The sequence below is a fragment of the Diadema antillarum genome, unplaced genomic scaffold (assembly GCF_040938485.1).
Source record: "Diadema antillarum isolate AM-2024a unplaced genomic scaffold, OU_Dant_1.0 scf00000224, whole genome shotgun sequence".
NCBI classification, from domain to species: domain Eukaryota; kingdom Metazoa; phylum Echinodermata; class Echinoidea; order Diadematoida; family Diadematidae; genus Diadema; species Diadema antillarum.
This window is the reverse complement of record NW_027271113.1, coordinates 606,660-626,222: the sequence shown is the minus strand read 5'-3', so window position 1 is coordinate 626,222 and position 19,563 is coordinate 606,660. Positions and strand designations below refer to the sequence as shown.

General features: G+C 39.7%; 1 protein-coding gene across 1 annotated transcript; it reads left to right on the top strand.

Annotated features, from left to right (window-relative positions):
- The first annotated feature begins 942 nt into the window (after positions 1-942).
- Positions 943-18,290, top strand: LOC139724628 (uncharacterized). The gene is made up of 8 exons (XM_071635761.1): positions 943-997; positions 8,809-8,919; positions 9,678-9,779; positions 10,239-10,404; positions 12,089-12,207; positions 13,609-13,674; positions 15,138-15,206; positions 17,805-18,290. The coding sequence occupies exons 1-8, from the start codon at positions 974-976 to the stop codon at positions 18,288-18,290; spliced, it is 1,143 nt and encodes a 380-aa protein (XP_071491862.1). The 5' UTR covers positions 943-973.
- The last annotated feature ends 1,273 nt before the right edge of the window (positions 18,291-19,563 follow it).

Here is a 19,563-nt window from a genome sequence, read left to right as displayed (position 1 = left end):
ATTTTGACATTTTACAGTCCAAAAGCTGCCGTTTGTAGCCATATTTTTTCCCTTTTATTCATATATATTTATTTTATTTTCTTTGTTTATTCATTTATTTTTATTATTATTATTATTTTTTTTTTTTGGGGGGGGGGGCTTTTTTTTTTTGGGGGGGGGGGCAAAAATGCGTTTTGCTCCCCCACTTTTTGGATTGGGGGGGGGGGGCGGCCGCCCCCCCCCCCCCCTGCCCCCCCCCCCCCCCCCCCCCCACTTCCGGCGCCTATGTCCCCCCCTCCCCCATCAACTAAAAAGAAAGAAAGAAAGATAACCCCAAAAGAAGAAATAAAACAGTGTTCTGCAGCTTCGATTCTGGAAGCGACTGTACTGAGAAAGGAAAATTGTATTGACCGCCTACATTGATTTGGTTGTTCTAGGGAAAATCATGGTGTATTAGTCTACATCATTGACCAAGAGAAGAGTTGAGAGGGAGAGGGAGAGAGAGAGGGGGTGGGGGAGAGGGCTCTGAAGTTTTGAGCACCCTCATGCATATCACATGGTTTGGGTATACTCCTTATTTGATTATCATTAATAGGAGTTAGCTCAAATTTTGAGGGACTACATACTGGATATCAAAGAATATTTCTTCATTTATATTTCTTTCTTAGGCAAAAATGGTACTTATAAATGCCGTAATGAGGTCCGAAGTTCTTCTTTTACCCTGTATGCCTCTCTAAAAAGAAAAAGAAAAATTGAAAGGGAGGCAGATACCTCTCCATAGAGGATCACGTAAAAATCCGCCCGCTGCTATCGATCGCTTTGCTTCCTAAAATGGTGCTCGCACCTGCCTGTGATGTTGTGAGCGAGCGTACTAGAGTACTACAAAATACTGTGTACCGGTACATGTATTTGTACGCTCTTTGCTCTTAGCTGATGATAAACGCTCTTAGCTGCGATAATCGTCATTGCACCTACCATCGGATCCTAGTCCAAAATGAGCAAGCAGAATGAGTTATCTGTAAGTCAATCTTCTAAAACTCAATAATTATCATTTAGATGTAGTAGCTTGATTTGACGTAGGCCTACTTCTCAAGAAATTAAATCCAGTGTTAGAATGAGATCTATAAGACTTTGGATGACGACGTCAGATGAGTCCCACTCATTCATAAAGGCGTTCGGTAGTATTAGTCGTGCCTAAATTCGGAAGCTGGTTAACAAAATGGTAGGGTGGCACATCCTATTACCGGACGCTTTTCTTTGTGGCTTTGAATTCCGTACTCATAGACTGAAATTTCGGCTAAAAATAACACCACTTATTCACAGACTCATGGAAATTACGAATTCAGCCAACTTACGTCAATTCTTCGTTCCAGTTTTTAGAAAATATGCTTCAAACATACCCCTCTAAAAATAGTGGTGTTTTGTGCGGTGCAAAATCGCATTGTATTACCGGACGCGATTTTCGTAATCGAATAATCGAGGTCTTTCGCACCTAATCCTTGCACCAGAATCACAATTCATCCCACAAATCACCGTACACATTCTCACCGAGCGGATGACACACAAAAAATCAGCAAATGAGGCTCAAATTTCGTATTTTACAGTAAAATGTCTGTCTTGACCATTTCGAACAGTTCACGCAAATAAAACCTTGCGAGAAATCGACAACTGGTTAGAGTATACGTGCTTTGTCTATGGGAGCTGCACGCGCGGGTGATGAGTTGCGTGCACAACTATTCCGCATCGTTCGCGTTTGAGGACGATAGCTACAAATTTCCGATATTGATAAGTGAACTTTTGGTTCTAATAGAATCTTCAGCATTTTTCCTGTATGTGAGTGGGATTTCATAGAATTTCAGTCGCGAAATGTGATTCAAACATGCATAAATATTAACTATAAACGAGGTGCGGGTCACTCAACTATGAATTTGAGGTAAAATGTGAATTTTTTCGTGTTTTTACATTTTTATGTGGCGTGTTTTGCGATTTCGGTCCACACAAAGTTCTGTGAGGCTAATCTACGAAGTCTCGCGCGTACAGAATGTTATTAGTACGCAAAAATGTGCGTATCCGGTAATACCATGCGTCCGGTAATACCATGCTTGCCCCTACATGTATTAACAGTGAGTAGCCCCAACACGGGCTACATACCTACAGCTACCTCCAGTCACCAACATGTGTTCAGCACCCCTACATCCAGTGCTATATCTATAACGTAATATTCTATTGCCATAATTTACTAGTGAAATAGGCTCCACACCGTTAATCTAGTCCTATAATAGATCTATATACAGTAGTCATATTCTATTCCTAGGTAGCCATCGACTGTATCAGTACATATATATATGGCCGTCTATCCGTAAAGCATTAAGGCATGGTTACTAACTCGATTATGCTTTATTATCAAGATATGAAATTACACTTTCATAACAATATCTATGATATTGGGAATAACATAACATAATTAGACAATCTTTCATAAAGTTCAAAGTAAGTTCCATCATTAATACTTTGACTTTTTAAGTCATATATGTATTTTCTCAAATCTAGAGTGCTTTTTATGAATATTCATGAGCTATGTAAAAATTTGTACCACAGGAGTACCACAGGAGTACCACAGGAGTACCACAGAAGTCCTTATGAAATTTCTCATGCTTTACATCAGCACTTTCACTAAATAGATAATACTGTAGGAGTATAGGACAGGATAAGTAATGGCCAATCAATTGCTATAATTCACAGCATTACTCATCTATCAATTAATTGAGGAATATTAATATGTGCTTTTTTTGTTTGTATTTTTGTTATAAATTTCAGTTGATTCTGCCTTACAATTTTCCTGTGTGGTACTCCTGTGTGGTACTGCTGTTTGATATTCTCCTGATGTGATAGTCCTCTGGTATAAAATGTAAGAAAAAAAAAAGAAAAGAATATCCTGTGGCATTTTTCTGTGGTACTTACGGATTTAATTTGCTGTGTGGTACTTCTGTGTGGAATAGCACCATATTATGATTTTCCTGTGGGATTTTGGACAGTTCCTGTGGTACTCTCCTGTGGTATACATCGACAATTACCACAGGAATTCCTGTCGTACTGTCCTGTGGTATTTTACTGTCCTGTGGTACGTCCCAAAATTCCACAGGACAATTCGTGTGGTACTGTCCTGTGGTACGTCCCAAAATACCACAGGACAGGTCATGTGGTACTGTCCTGTGGTACTATCGTGTGGTACTTTCCTGTGGTACTGTCCTGTGATACGTCCCAAAATACCACAGGACAAGTCGTGTGGTACTGTCCTGTGGTACTATCCTGTGGTACTGTCCTGTGGTACTGCCCTGTGGTACTGTCCTGTGGTACGTCCCAAAATACCACAGGACAATTCCTGTGGTACTGTCCTGTGGTATGTCCCAAAATACCACAGGACAAGTCATGTGGTACTGTCCTGTGGTACTATCCTGTGGTACTGTCCTGTGGTACTGCCCTGTGGTACATCTCAAAATACCACAGGACAAGTCGTGTGGTACTGTCCTGTGGTACTGCCCGGTGGTATTGTCCTGTGGTACTGTCCTGTCGTACGTCCCAAAATACCACAGGACAAGTCGTGAGGTACTGTCCTGTGGTAATATCCTGTGGTACTGTCCTGTGGTACTGTCCTGTGGTACGTCCCAAAATACCACAGGACAATTCCTGTGGTACTGTCCTGTGGTACTATCCTGTGGTACTTTCCTGTGGTACTGTCCTGTGGTACTGCCCTGTGGTATTGTCCTTTGGTACTGCCCTGTGGTACTGTCCTGTGGTACATCCCAAAATACCACAGGACAAGTCGTGAGGTACTGTCCTGTGGTAATATCCTGTGGTACTGTCCTGTGGTAATATCCTGTGGTACTGTCCTGTGGTACGTCCCAAAATACCACAGGACAATTCCTGTGATACTGTCCTGTGGTACTATCCTGTGGTACTTTCCTGTGGTACTGTCCTGTGGTACTGCCCTGTGGTACGTCCCAAAATACCACAGGACAAGTCGTGTGGTACTGTCCTGTGGTACTATCCTGTGGTACTTTCCTGTGGTACTACTCTGTGGTACTGTCCTGTGGTACTGTCCTGTGGTACATCCCAAAATACCACAGGACAAGTCGTGAGGTACTGTCCTGTGGTACTGTCCTGTGGTACGTCCCAAAATACCACAGGACAATTCCTGTGGTACTGTCCTGTGGTACTATCCTGTGATAATTTCCTGTGGTACTGTCCTGTGGAACTGCCCTGTGGTACTGTCCTGTGGTACGTCCTGAAATACCACAGAACAAGTCGTGTGGTACTGTCCTGTGGTACTATCCTGTGGTACTTTCCTGTTGTACTCTCCTGTGGTACGTCCCAAAATACCACAGGACAATTCATGTGGTACTGTCCTGTGGTACTGTCGTGTGGTATACGTCCCAAAATACCACAGGACAATTTGTGAGTATACTGTCTTGTGGTACTGTCCTGTGGTACTTTCCTGTGGTAATGTTCTGTGGTACTGCCCTGTGGTACATCCCAGAGTACCACACGAGCCTGTGACACAGTACCACACAGTTCCTGTGTTAATATATATTTGTGTGGTACATTGTGTGGTACCAACCAGTACCACAGGGAGTACCACATGAGCTTGTAAAACAGTACCACACAGGTCCTGTGGTAACATTTATTTATGTGGTACATTGTGTGGTACTGACAAGTACTACAGGGAGTACCCTACAAGCCTGTGGTACAGTACCACACAGTTCCTGTGGTAACATTACAAGTGTGTGGTACATTGTGTGGTACCGACAAGTACCACAGGGAGTACCACAGGACTTTTTTGTTAGGGTATGTACCCCCCACTAGCTATTATACACCTAGACAACACTCTACATTGTACATTGTTGTATGAGCTATGAGCTTCCTCTGAAGTCCGCATTTCCCTAGGACACCGAGATCAATGTTACCCTAACTCTAACCCTAACCCTAACCCTAACCCTAACCCTAACCCTAACCCTAACCCTAACCCTAACCCTAACCCTAACCCTAACCCTAACCCTAACCCTAACCCTAGTCCTAAACTGAGTAAACTCTAACCCTAATCCCAAAGTCACCTAAACTTATTTACATTACTTAAATGTACATGACACATAGCGGGGGGTACATATGGAAGTCCTGCCGGGAAGACTTCCCCGGGTTGGGCTTTCTTCCACAGTATAAATTGTCAAATACACTGTACTCATGAATGTGGCCCCACCAAAATGGTCCCACCTGCCCTCCGTGTATATGAGTGGCCTAGGCCTTTGTACTGATAACTGAGAAGCCTGCAAAACGTAGTGTACATAGCTGGGTTGGCAAGATTATCGTGATTATACGATTACAAGACAGCGCGCGGTTAGCTGGTTGAGTGAACCAGTGCAAAGGACAGTTTATTATGTTTATTTCACATTTATTCTTAAAATTATTTTGTTTGTGATAAGTGTGAAAAAAAGTGATGTATTAGAAATATAATGATAAATTAAATCCAAAGATTTAAACTTCCGGCTGGGACATATATTACGCACCGCGTAATTTCTACTTTTCCTTGTCTTTATTATTTTTATTATTTTTTTATGTGGTTAATTTACAAGTTCACAAAATTATTACTATGTTAAAGTACTTGTATCATTCAAATACCCTAGGGTCTATTGATTTTTACCACAAAATAGTTTAGCAGAATGTGAAATGTATGCACATGTGCACTATTCAGCTGTCAAAATGCAACTCTGTCTCTGGTCATGCAGTTTTTCTGTGTTTTTTAATCATCACTTCATTGATCTCATTATTGTCTCGCCCACCGGAGGTGAAGGCGAGACTAAGGGATCCAAATGGCGTCCGTCCGTCGTCCCTCTGTCGTCCGTCCGTCGTCCGTCGTCCGTCCGTCGTCCGTCCGTCGTCCGTCGTCCGTCCGTCGTCCGTCCGTCGTCCGTCCGTCGTCCGTCCGTCGTCCGTCGTCCGTCCGTCGTAAGTCGTCCGTCACAAATGTTAAAGTTTACCTGCAAGACTCTCTTATGATGCATAACTTGGCAACTGTTACAGCAATGGCAGCCACACTTGGGTGATAGAAGCACTAGGGGTATCTTCATGTTATGGTGTTGTCAGAGGTCATGTGATGAGGTCAAAGGTCATTTGAGGTCATATATTAAAGGGTATGTGCGAGACCCTCTTTTCTATGTTAAAGTTTACCTGCAAGACTCTCTTTTGACAAATAACTTCACATAAGTTGCTTGGATTACAACCTAACTTGGGTCATAGATGCACTGGGGGTACCTTCATGTTATGGTGCCGTAAGAGGTCACATGATAAGGTCAAAGGTCATTTGAGGTCATACGTTAAAGTTTACTTGCAAGACTCTCTTATCACACATAACTCAGCACATGTTGCTACAATGGCAATCAAACTTGGGTGATGGTAGATGTCTCTTGGGAAGTTGAAGGTAACCACAAGGTCAAAGGTTACAGACAGGGGTCAACAAACTTTTAGGGCCCAATGTTAAGTTTTTAGGGTGCATTTTGTTTATGGCTCATAACTTTTGATCCCTTTGTCCGTTTGTGCCCAAACTTGGATGGAACATGTCCCTTGGGGAGGTGAAGGTCGTCACAGGTCAAAGGTCACAGACAGGGGTCAACAAACTTTTAGGGCCCAATGCTATGTTTTTAGGGCGCGTTTTGATTGTGGCTCATAACTTTTGATCCCTATGTCCGTTTGTGACCAAACTTGGACGGTAGATGTCCCCTGGGGAGTTAAAGGTCATCACAAGGTCAAAGGTCACAGAAAGGGGTCAACAAATTTTTAGGACCCAATGTTAAGTTTTTATGGCGCGTTTCGATTATGGCTCATTACTTTTGATCCCTTTGTCCGTTTGTGACCAAACTTGGATGGTAAATGTCCCTTAGGGTATTGAAGGTCACCACAAGGTCAAAGGTCATAAGCAGGTCAATTAACTTCTGGGAGTTATAAAAAATATTAATTCCTTGTACGCGAATGGGCGAGACACAATTTGGCGATTGCCTTGTAAATGATAAAGGAACAGAAGAGAAATGAGACAGAGGTAACAATATATCCAATAAAAAAAAAAAAACAGAAAGAATAAAAGGCCCATGACAGGATCCTAGTAATGACCCATGCAGGGCAAGATGGGATTAAAATAAATATGTGTATTTAGGTGGTCAGTATACTGTATAGCCATACTATAACTGAAGACGGTATGTAGTGCTAGTAATACTACTGGTAAGTGTGGTTAATAGTAATACCACACCTACACTGTATTACCTACCATGTGTTCAGTGAAGGCAAGCTATACTGACCACATCTACATACAACTTATAGAAAAGATGAACCAAAATTGCATCTTGACACTAACAGCTGAAATGTGCATATAAATTTCTAATTTTGATAAACTATTTTTGTAATAAAAAAATCAATATTTGAATGTTTCAAGAACTACGTGCATAGATCCAGACCTAGTTCTAGAGGTCAGAATACTTTTGTGAACTTGTAAACAAAAATGTGAATTTGAAAAATAAAAAGTGAGCAAATTTGCTCCTTGGTAACATACATTGTAGGTGTAGATCTACACTTATAGATTTAGATTAGAATATCACAACATAGGTATAGATCTAGCACTGTAGGTATGGGTGATTTTTGTCGAGCCCACCGGAAGTGAGAGGAGACTAAGGGATCGCCTGCGGCGTCTGTCCGTCCGTCCTCCGTCCGTCTGTCGTCCGTCCCTCCTTAAGTCTATTTGTCATGAAACTTGGATGGTAGATGTTCCTTGGGGAGTTGATGATCACCAAGGTCAAAGGTCACAGGCAGGGGTCATCAATGAACTTTTAGGGCCCAATGCTAAGTTTTTAGGGCGCATTTCGATTATGGACCATAACTTTTGATCCACAAGTCTATTTGTGACCAAACTTGGATGGTAGATGTACCTTGGGGAGTTCACAGTCACCACAAGGTCAAAGGTGACAGACTGGGGTAATGAACTTTTCGGGCCCACTGTTAAGTTTTAACGGGAACATTTCGATTATGGGTAATAACTTTTGATCCATAAGTCCGTTTGTGATGAAACTTGGATGGTAGATGTGCCTTGGGGAGTTGATGGTCACCACAGGGTCAAAGGTCACAGACAGGGGTCAATGAACTTTAAGGGCCCAATGTTAAGTTTTTAGGGCGTGTTTCGATTGATGGACCATAACTTCTGATCCCTAAGTCTATTTGAAACCAAACTTGGAAGGTATATGAACCTTTGGGAGTTGATGGTCACCACAAGGTCAAAGGTCACAGACAGGGGTCAATGAACTTTAAGGGCCCAATGTTAAGTTTTATGGGCACGTTTTGATTATTGCTCCCAAAGTCTATTTGTGATGAAACTTGTATGGTAGATGTTCCTTGGGGAGTTGATAATCACCATGGTCAAAGGTCACAGGCAGGGGTTAATGAACTTTTAGGGCAGAATGTTAAGTTTTTAGGGCGCGTTTCGATTATGGACCATAACTTCTGATCCGTAAGTCTATTTGTGACTAAATGTGGATGGTAGATGTACCTTAGGGAGTTCACAGTCACTACAAGGTCAAAGGTGACAGACTGGGGTCAATGAACTTTTCGAGCCCACTGTTAAGTTTTTAAGGGCACATTTCGATTATGGGTCATAACTTTTGATACATAAGTCCGTTTGTGACGAAACTTGGGTGGTAGATGTGCCTTGGGGAGTTGATGGTCACCACAACTTTTGATCCTTAAGTCTATATTTGTGACTGAGCGAGATGTTCCACATCATTTGTTTGCTCGTAGGAGAAGTATGCTATCATCCCCGAGGACTTGGGAAAGAAGGTCAACTCAGTCTTGTTTCTGGTCAGGAAACATGAAACCTTTGAAAACAACCTGGTAACACTCAAAGGCCAGGTAAGAACTTTCATCCCCTTTCAGATATCATTTTACAATGTACCTTGTTTTTCGTCTGCTGTCTGTTGTGCATCGTGCGTCAACTTTTTACATTTTCTTCTTCTTCTCTGAACCGGGTTGGCAGATTTCAACCAAACTTGGTTGGGATCATCCTTAGGGGGTAGGGACCCAAAATTATTCATGTGGAGCGTGTGGCCACTAGAGGGGGCCGAGGGGGGTGCTCCCAAGGTGAAAAAATGGGGTAAACTTTGAAAATCTTCTTCTCCAGACCCAATAGCAGTACAGTCTAGATATGTTGATATACATGTACCTTTATTTATGAAGATTATAGATGATGATGCCATTTGGTCCCGAAAAGGGGGTGAAAATTTGAGAGGTGGGAACCAAGGGGGTAAAAACACATTTTCATCTTCTTCTTCAGTACTAGTGGGCAGATTTTAATCAAACTTGGTGGGGATCATCCTTAGGGGTAGGGTCCTAAGGTGCTTCATGAAATTAATGTTGTGCATGTGGCCCCCAGGGGAGGGCCCCCAGGGGGAGGGCCACCAAGGGGAAATATGGAGAAATTTGTGCTTTTCAATCAAGATTTGTGCATTTACAGTCAAGCTTTATTGTATCTGGATATCTTTGTAGGCAAAAAAAAAGATATAATTTCTCTATGGGAATTCCTAGGATAGCCCCCTTGGAGTGCCAAGGGGAGGGAAGGGAAAGAACACATTTTCATCTTTGCTTCTTCTTTTTTTTTTTTTCTTGTATAGGAAACTGGAAGAGCTAAGTTGTCGGGTGCTAAAGTTCAGCTCCTCTGCTCCTATGTGAAGGAGCATTATGAAGAGCTTCATCCTAAGAGTGACAAACCCAATGTAAGTATTCTTTAAAGTCTTACTGAAGAGAAGTGTTAGAGCTTGAATTGTCCATCCTATTACTAAGGTTTTAAAGATGGGATGCTGTTTGAGAAATGATAAATATAATTTGATTTCATATGTAAGGTCTTGAAATATTGTTTAAAAAGTTCTAAAAGAGGTGAAGGACCATATGCTTTCTGTAGGTAAAGCAAATTTAGTGTGTTTTACTGAAAGGGCAAGTGCTCATTCAGCAGAGAAATATTCCCTTTATTATTACTATAGGACCTAATGTAATTGACAAGAAGCCAAGCTAGAACTCATGAAGATGAATCACACCTCATAATATAGGATAGGACTTCTCATGAGTGTCTACTCTAGCTTTCATGCACACTGTATAGTGATGAGTAGGTCTTCATCTTAAAAATTGTATAATGCACTTTGTGATATCTGTATTTTGAATTTGTATGCTTGATTCAGCCAAAAAGACGACTCCGTGAAGCTTGGAACAAGGCAGCCGTGGTGATGGGAAGCCAAGGCTTTCCCCTCTCAAGAGGAAAGAAATCTCCTGGGGACCACCTCCGGGATCTCTGGCAAAAAATGCTTTCCAGAGCTAAAAAATACAGGGATGAGCGAGCTATGACAGGTGAGAACTCTATATAATTCTTAATGGTATACAAGTCTGAGATGATTTGAACTAATGGAGATAAGGACATGACTAGTATGGTCATAGATATGAAGCCAATTGAAAAAAAAAAATGAATTACTAACAATTGCAATTTTCATTCCAGAGTTAAAAAAATCACATGCCGGTATAATGATTTAATGATTTCCAATTAGCAATATTGACGCGTAAAGATGGGTCATCCCTTTTGCATCCCTTCCCTGCCAAATGGCACAGAACATGATTACTTCCAATAGAATGGCAAGACTAATTAGGAAGCTACAACATTTATGTATTATTTGAAGGCTCTTGGCCGTTAAAATTCAAATAATGCACTAAATTATTATCGTAACATATTCTGTGTACAAGGCACAGCTGTGTCCATTTATCCTCCTGTGATTTCAATATACAGTGCACTCCCGTTACAACGAACACGGTTATAACGAAATTTCGTTATAACGAAGTAAATCTTGTGGTCCCAAAATTATCACCATTAAAGTCTATGGTACAAAATTCGCTCATAACGAACACGGTTATAGCGAAATTTCCGTTATAACGAAATGCAAATTGCTTTCGAAAATACGTAGCGGAACAACCATTTATAGTGTCTCTGCATGGGTGAACACTTCACACCACTGTGTGTTCGCTCCTTGTGTCACGCACAGTTTCTGAGGGGAACTTGCGTTTATTATTGTAATACAGTTTTCCCATCACATTTCACATAGCTTTCCAGTGTATGATGAGTATTAAGCAAACAGAATATGGGTTTCCTTGTTTTCATTATATATTGTATTTGTTCGGTTATAACGAAATTTCTTTATATTGAAAGAAAACTGCCGGTCCCGAGCATTTCGTTATAACGGGAGTGCACTGTAAAACTTATAGTTCTAACGAAAGATATGAATATCAGAGCTATCAGAAAGAAAGACTTCCTAGCTTCTTTCACTTTATCTAGATGGCAAATATCGACACACTACTTACAGAACTTACATGAGTGCATGACACAAGTCTGTAAACCTAGACTAGTCCAAATGTAGTTTGAATGTGTACTTTTTAGTAGTACGAAAAAAATATTTAAATCAAAACAGTCAATTCATCTCATCATATAAAGACCCTCTTGACTTCAAAACTTACAAGAGGTTTCCAAATTGTGTTTTCTTCAATACATAAGTGTTCTCACCAGTTTTTCTTTCAAAAAAGATGCTTGCAAAAGGGAAGGACTGTCTTTAAAATCATGTTTCAGGAGCGAAAAACAATTGAACATTGCATTGCACAATCAGTGTGTGAGAAAGATTCATGTCTCATAGATGTAATATGTAATCTGAGAGTAATTGCCAGTCTTTTTTAATCTATGTAACATCAACAAATACATTTATATTAAATCTTATTTTTTTGTAGGTTCCTTTTTTCCAACTATAACATGTTCAAAATATAGAGGAAATTGATCACCTAGGAATGAGATGCAATACAATACAAAATAAATGACCTCAAAGATCGGCATTCCAATGAATTCAGAGTTCTTCAATGCATCTTGCACTATCAAGCTCTCTTGAAGACACATTAGTATTGAAAAATCATATTTCTTGAATTTAATGTAAAATAGATTTTTATGTTTCTATGTTACTTATTTGTTATTTATCTATTTATTTATTTATTTTTATTTTAGGCGGTGGTCCAAGACCAAAATATTCCCAGCGACACGAGATGGTTCTGCAAGCAATCCCGTCTGCTTGTAATAGAGGTTTCAAGGGCATTGGGGCCAAAGCAGGGTGCATCACTGAGAATGTGAGTGTATTTTTTTTTTTTAACCCTTACACTTTCCATTTTTATGCCTCCGCCACGAAGTGGTGCCGGAGGCATTATGTTTTCGGGTTGTCCGTCCGTCCGTAATGAATTTTGTTGACAAGGTAACTATCAAAACCTGTTGAGGTATTCTAATGAAACTTGGCATGTATGTGTATTAGGGGGTGAAGTTGTGCCTATTAACTTTTGGGTGCACATGCTCAAGGTCAAAGGTCAAAAGGTCAAGGTCAAATACATAAAAATTTCACTATTTCCACCATATCTATGCAGTGCCTGAAGATATTTTCTTGAAACTTAGTGTATACTTGTATTACCCAATTAAGATTCTCTGGTGAAAGTTTGGGTCATGAGGTCAAAGGTCAAAAGGCCAAAAGGTCAAGTAAAACTATTCAAACTTTTTTTTTTTCTGCGTACCTTGGAAAATTGTTCAAGGTATCTTCATGGAACATAGTATATACATGTACTGACTGGCAGTGATTATCTAGAGAATGTAGGGTTCATGGGGTCAAAGGTTAGGGGTCAAAGGTCAAGTGCAACACTTCAAAATTTTACTATTTCCCTCATGTTTATGCAATGCCAGCAGGATTATTTTTTTTTTACACTTGGTGTATGCATGTGTAACCGAATAGAAATTCTCTGGAAAGTTTGTTTGGTTTTTTTTTTTGCCTCAAAGGTCAAAAGGTCAAAGATCAAGTGAAAGTGCTGAACTAACTTTTTCCTCCATATCTCGGAAGTGGCTCAAGTTATCTTGAAACTTACTACATAATATCTAGATGCATATTCTACCTGAAAGTGATTATCTTATGAATTTTAGGGTCAAAGGCCAGATGAAAATGGTGACAATTTACTATTCAATACAGAAATTGCACTTTTTCTCCATACCTTGAAAATTACTCAATGCATAAATGTATGAATTGGTCAAGTTAAAGTCCTTAAATCCCCAAATACATGCTCTCCTATTCATCCAATTAAACCTAGGTCAAGGAAGGTGAACATTCAACACATTTGTGACAAACTTGTCATTTCAGTATTTTGCCAATTTTGTGAAAATATAATCACACATTGTCCACATGTACTATCTGGACCTATTAGGAGAATCATGCATTATGGCGGAGGCATACCAGTCGCCATACCAGTCGCCATAGCAACATTTCTAGTCAAATCTGTGGTCGCCTTCCTCACATTGAAAAGCAGCTCTATAACATATCAAGTCAGAGTGTTACTATTTCAGCATTGTCAGCATCATTGTAATGTGTAAGATTTTGCAAGTTACATGTTGTATCTTGTCATGATGTGGCAGTTTCAACTAGCAGCCTATATTTGATGGAGATGAATCTTTACTTTAATCATGTACCATCCCTGTGTATTTTCTTTGTTTTCTAGTCCACTGCTACAGATGCAACAAGTATGGGTACTTTGCCAAGGATTGCCAGGCAGCTGGAAACGAAAGTGAGTAAACGCCTTGCTAATCAGAAGGGGGGGGGGGGGGGGGGTGACAAGTGCAGGATAATATCCTTCTTCATGAGTGTCTGGATTGCATATCCCAAGGACATCATGATTTGATCATCCAGTTGTAAGTAGAACTTGTATTGTGAATGTTTTCAGTTTCATTCGCCTATTTTCTCTCCAAAAACTAAATGGTCAGCCAAAACAGTGTCATGTTTGTTTTGTCTTCAGAGTATTTACACCAGGATACAAATGTATGCTATATGCCCTAAAAAAAAAGAAGAAGAATAGAATGAAAAGCCCAAGTATATGTTGTATAACTCATTGTGTTTTGGCTTGGACTTCACGTTGATAACAGAACATTACAATGACAAATAAATGGGAGGCAGCATGTTTGGCATTCTTCTGTTAACAACTAGTGTAAATGGTTGATAAGAATTATATCCTAGAAGCCTTAGACCCCGTTTACAGTGCGGGGCTGGGCCGCGGCCGAGCCCCACAGCCCGGCCTTTTCTCAGTGTAAATGCAAACTGGGCCAAATGCGCGGCCAATTTTAGTCTGGCTTCCAGACCCTCTGCCGGGACTATTTCGCTATTCAGGATATAAACCCCTTCAACGTCTAACTAGTATAGTTTAAGGTGGTTTTGTCCTGCAAAGGATTTTTCCTTCGGCAAAGGCCTTTGCCCGAACGAAGTCGCCACTGAATCCAGTTGGCAAAGGGTCTGAAAACCAGACTACACCAAATTGCGTTTGTTTACAAACAGAGTGCCACTACGACAAAATATTCAAAGGTTTGAATTAAAAGCGCGGCCGAGCCCGGCAGTGTAAACGGATAAAATTGCTGGGCTCAGCCGGGGCTTGACCGTGGCTCGGCCCAGCCCCGCACTGTAAACGAGGTCTTACAGATGGTAACAGAAGGCCATTTCATTTTTACCTCATGAGGCATTGCAAAAGACCTAGATCCGTGAATTAAAGCAAGAGATTATTTAAGAATTTTGCAATATGTTGGTTGTTCAAAATATAGATCAGCAAATTGTAATCTTGCAAATACATCTGTACAGAGGGGGAGACAACTGATAAAAATCTTTCATAGCACATATCTCCTTCTTGCTGAGATCTAGGACTCATAAATGATATATTGTTACAAGCGAGTCATACATACTACTGAAGGCAAGTATGGTTAGGCACGTGGGTGTTAAAGCACCTTGTAACTTATGTGAAGTACAGTGGAAATTTGTTATATAGAGGTTGTATGAAAAAAAAAAAAAAGGTAAACCCTCTTATAACAAGGTGGTTTTGCAGATCCCAACTCTTGAAATTGTTTGTTTTTGTACTCTGCTGTAGTGAGAAAGCTGATATAACAAGGTACAATTATTGTGGTTTTTGGGTTCTTGGTGGAACGTAGTTCCACTGTAATCGCTCTTGTCAGTTATAAAAAAATATTGTTCTTGATGTCTTCTGTCTAGATCTGTGCTACCGCTGCGGGGAATCTGGGCACATCTCCAACACTTACCCGAACCAGGACCCAGGAGTGGGTATGTCCGTGATTTAGCCCTTCTTTCTGAGTAATCCGTCCTTGTCCTTGTTTTGCCATGTTTGGTATTGTCTCCTCTCAGCTTATCTTCTGTCATCTTTTTCTCCTCTTATGTGGCCAGTGCCTTTCAGACATTTTTTTTTATGCCTCCGCCACGAAGTGGTGCCGGAGGCATTATGTTTTCGGGTCGTCCGTCTGTAATAAATTTTGTGGACAGCGAAACTAAAAAACCTTTTGAGGTATTGTAATTAAGCTTGGCATGTATGTGTATTAGGGGGTAAAGTTGTGCCTATCAACTTTTGGGTGCGCATGCTCAAGGTCAAGAGTCAAAAATTCAAGGTCAAATACTTAAAATTTCACTATTTCCCCCATATCTATGCAATGCCTGAAGATATTTTCTTGAAACTTAGTGTATACATATTACCCAATTAAGATTCTCTGGTGAAAGTTTGGGGTCATGAGGTCAAAGATCAAAAGGTCAAGTAAAATGTTATAATGTCACTCTTTTTCTCTGTATCTTGGAAATTGTTAAAGGTATTTTCATGGAACAAAGTGCATGTACAGACTGGCAGTGGTTATCTAGGGAATTTGGGGTTCATGGGGTCAAAGGTCAAGGGAAATACTTCAAAATTTTACTATTTCCCTTATATTTATGCAATGCCAGCAGGATTATTTTTTTTTTTTTAAACTTGATATATGCGTGTATAATCCAATTGAGATTCTCTTTGATTTTTTTTTTTTTGCGAAGAAGGTCAAACGGTCAAAGATCAAGTGAAAGTGCTGAACTTACTTCTTTCTCTATATCTCAGAAGTCGCTCAAGTTATCTTGAAACTTAGTACATATTTATGTATGTTCTGCCTGACAGTGATTCTCTTATAAATCCTAGGGTCAAAGGCCTGATGAAATGAACAATTTACTGTTCAATACAGAAATTGCATTTTTTCTTCATACCTTGAAAATTACTCAATGCATAAACTTATGAAAGGGTCAAAGTCAAGTTAAAGTTCTTTAATCCCCTAATACATGCTCTCCTATTCATCCAATTAAACATAGGTCAAGGAAGATGAACATTCAACACATTTGTGACAAACATGTCATTTTAATATTTTGCCAGTTTTGTGAAAATGTAATCAGACATTGTTGACATATACTATAGACCTATTAGGAGAATCATGCATTATGGCGGAGGCATACCAGTCGCCATAGCGACATTTCTAGTTAAACAGTTCTTTTGTTTTCATATCACTAAGAGTGTGATATTGTTGGTGATTGATAAAAAGAAAAAATTAGAAGAAAGATAATATACTTCCTGAATTTCATATTAGTCCAACTTAATTTTAGAGTAGAAATATGTGTAAGACAGTATGAAGAGTTGATTTTTCTTTTTTCATTTTAAGAGTGGTGACCAATATAACACAAACACATTGCTGCCCTAGGCCTCTAAGAATTGTAGGTGTAAATTGCAAAATTGTATTGAATTGAATTAGAAATGATGAAAATGTCAAGCTCTATACAGCTGTATTTATGCAAAATAATGAATATGAAAGAAAGTGTACATGTAAACAGAATTTGTGATTAGGATTTCTAAAGTTCAGGTGAGCATTCAGATGCGTGAAAGCTAGATGTGTAGTACGTATAGTCCAACCTCCATTATCCTGTCTTCTCTTATCTAGAACTGTCTACATATCATCTGGACGTGTGCATGCAGTGAAGATTTTTTTTTTCATCCAATGGTTATGATGAATAAACACTGATTTTAAACTCAGAACCCACACAATTTGCCTGTAATATTCTCTACAGAGTACACAAACATTGTTCATTCACACCAAATCAGTCATCCTCCTCACAGACAGACTAGTCACTGTATTCTCACTGTACTCGACTGTGTCGGCATCAACATACTGCCTTGCATTAACCCGTTGAGGACGGTTTGATTTTGCTACAACACGCATTTCCCATAGACAACTGCCCGAGTATACTTGGGACTCGTCCTCAATGGGTTAATATTGTTTCTCTGAGATCTGGCATTAAAAAGCCTTGGTTTCAGTAATGTTTTCTTTGTACTTTCAGTTATAAAGAATTATGAGATGCATGAAAAATATAATGATGCCTAGTAGCTTTCTTCATTATACAGTAATGTATTTTTTTCAAATTCATAAATGAGGATGATTATAATTAAATAGATATAATTTACAGTTGATGCATTCTTTGTCATTTGATAATATGGGTATACAGATACACATGTATACATGTATTTATATGTATATGTGTGTGTGTGTGTGTGTGTGTGTATAACCCAGGTCTCCCAGAAAGAGCCGAACCACTAATTTTCTATTTCTTGAGAATAAAAAAAATGTCATATCTTTAATTGCATGTGATAAAACATCTTTTAAAATTTTCTCTCAAATTGGGAAATGTTTCTAAATTTCTTCAGATTTTGCAGAGATCTAAGGAATTTGATCTACAGTATATTCCATGGAAATTTTGGTCAATGAAAGATATACAGTGATCAAGTGTCAATTTCTTTACATAATGACAATTTCTATTTCCCCAGACCTTTATTGGTTGAAATGCGATATGTAATCTTATCTTTATTAGATCAGTGAGTCTGCGGAGCAGTCATCGGAGAGGGAAATCTTTGCTGCGTGGCTACGTTCTGTTGTCCATCAGGTCCCCAGCAAGCATTTCAGGTCCTTCCAGACAGAGGTGTTTGGAATATCCATGAAATACCTGCAGTCCACCAGCTCATCAGAAGTCTCCAATACCACTGAGCCATCCTCTGCGGCATCTGGTGGTAGCCAGGGCATCCAGCAGCCAGACCTCCCCCCTGCTGCCACATTCACTCCAGCCACTCGGCGTTGCGGCTCTCAGCCTAGGAGCAGCTGCTCTCAATCCCAGGCCCCTGATGCTCTCCTGCACCAACCTCCTCCTCCTCCCATCTCCCAGCCCAGCGGAGGCATCTCTGCCGGTACCACAGCAGGTGTCATCTCCCAGGCAACACCGGTTGATCAAGACGAAGAGGATGCAGATGACATTTCACCAGTCTCCTCCCCAGTCATCCCTTTGGACATGGGTTGTGTATAGTTTAGCCAAGGTATACCCATGACAAGCTGTGACAATGACTCTCTGTGAAAATTCTTGCCAGTGAACTGACAATCTTGAATAGATATGTGTTTTGCATTTTCAGACTTCTGTTACTCATTTTTATTCATACAGTGTGTATAGTGACTTCTTGTTAGCCTGGTTTTTATGATATGGGCAAAAGGAAATGTATACTGTGAATTTTGTATAGCCTGTATATTATTTTGTTGCATTGTATTAAAAAAAAGTATTCCTACTACATTTACAAAGTATGTATCAAATTGTGTATTCCTTTTTGAAAGGGGGAGTTTACAGTGAAGCTAGGTATAGGATTGTCCTGGTACAAAATCTCATATATCATTAAATTGTATTTGTAATACAAAGAAAAAGAAATCCATGGAGGCGAATAGACCTATATTATATTGTATCTATCATTTGTAAAGGGAGAGTTTACAGTGGATATACATGTACAGTGTATTAGATTGTCTTGGGAGAAAATCTCATGCATCCTCAAAACGGCAAATTTGTTTACTTGTTTTGGTTTTGGGTTTGGTTTTTGTCCGAGTACATATCAGGAGGCATCGTGGAAGGTAGAAATATAAAGCGTAACTACCAAATACTTGTACAGTATACACTACAAAGTACCACACACAATGCCCCAAAAATATTTACTGAGTAAAGCCACTCATTGAGTCAGTGTATTAATTAACACACCACCATCCCTCTTTTAAACAAAACCACTGTTGCTTTTGAAAAAAAAAAATCCAGCAGATTTTGTTTTTCTTTGTACTTTTTACGTATATTGTGTATGTGTATGTGTATGTGGGTGCATGTACATCTCTGCTTCGCTAAGATTGGTTATGCATGCAAAACAGACTCACAAAATGTTCACATGTCATGATGTTCACACGAAATGTGAATAGTCGTTTCAAAAATTTTTGGACAATGTGGGCACATCCCATTTTCATGTATGTTGTAATTTTAAGGCAAATAAACTGTAATATTTAAAAAAAAATGCATTCTCAACTTGCATATTAATAGACTGTTCTTTCCCGTTTCTTAGAGAACACTAGAAGGTTTTCGTTACTGTTTTGTATCCACTGTAGTGGAGATTCTGCGTCTTCCAACTCCATACAAAATAATTCAGTAGCTCAGTAGGATGGTATCTTGTTGAGTCAATTATTCCCAGAGTAGTCGTGATGCCAAGGATGACAATTTTCACAAGCTACACGGTGTAAAGGTTTAGCAACCCCTCAGGGCCACTCCTGTATGATAT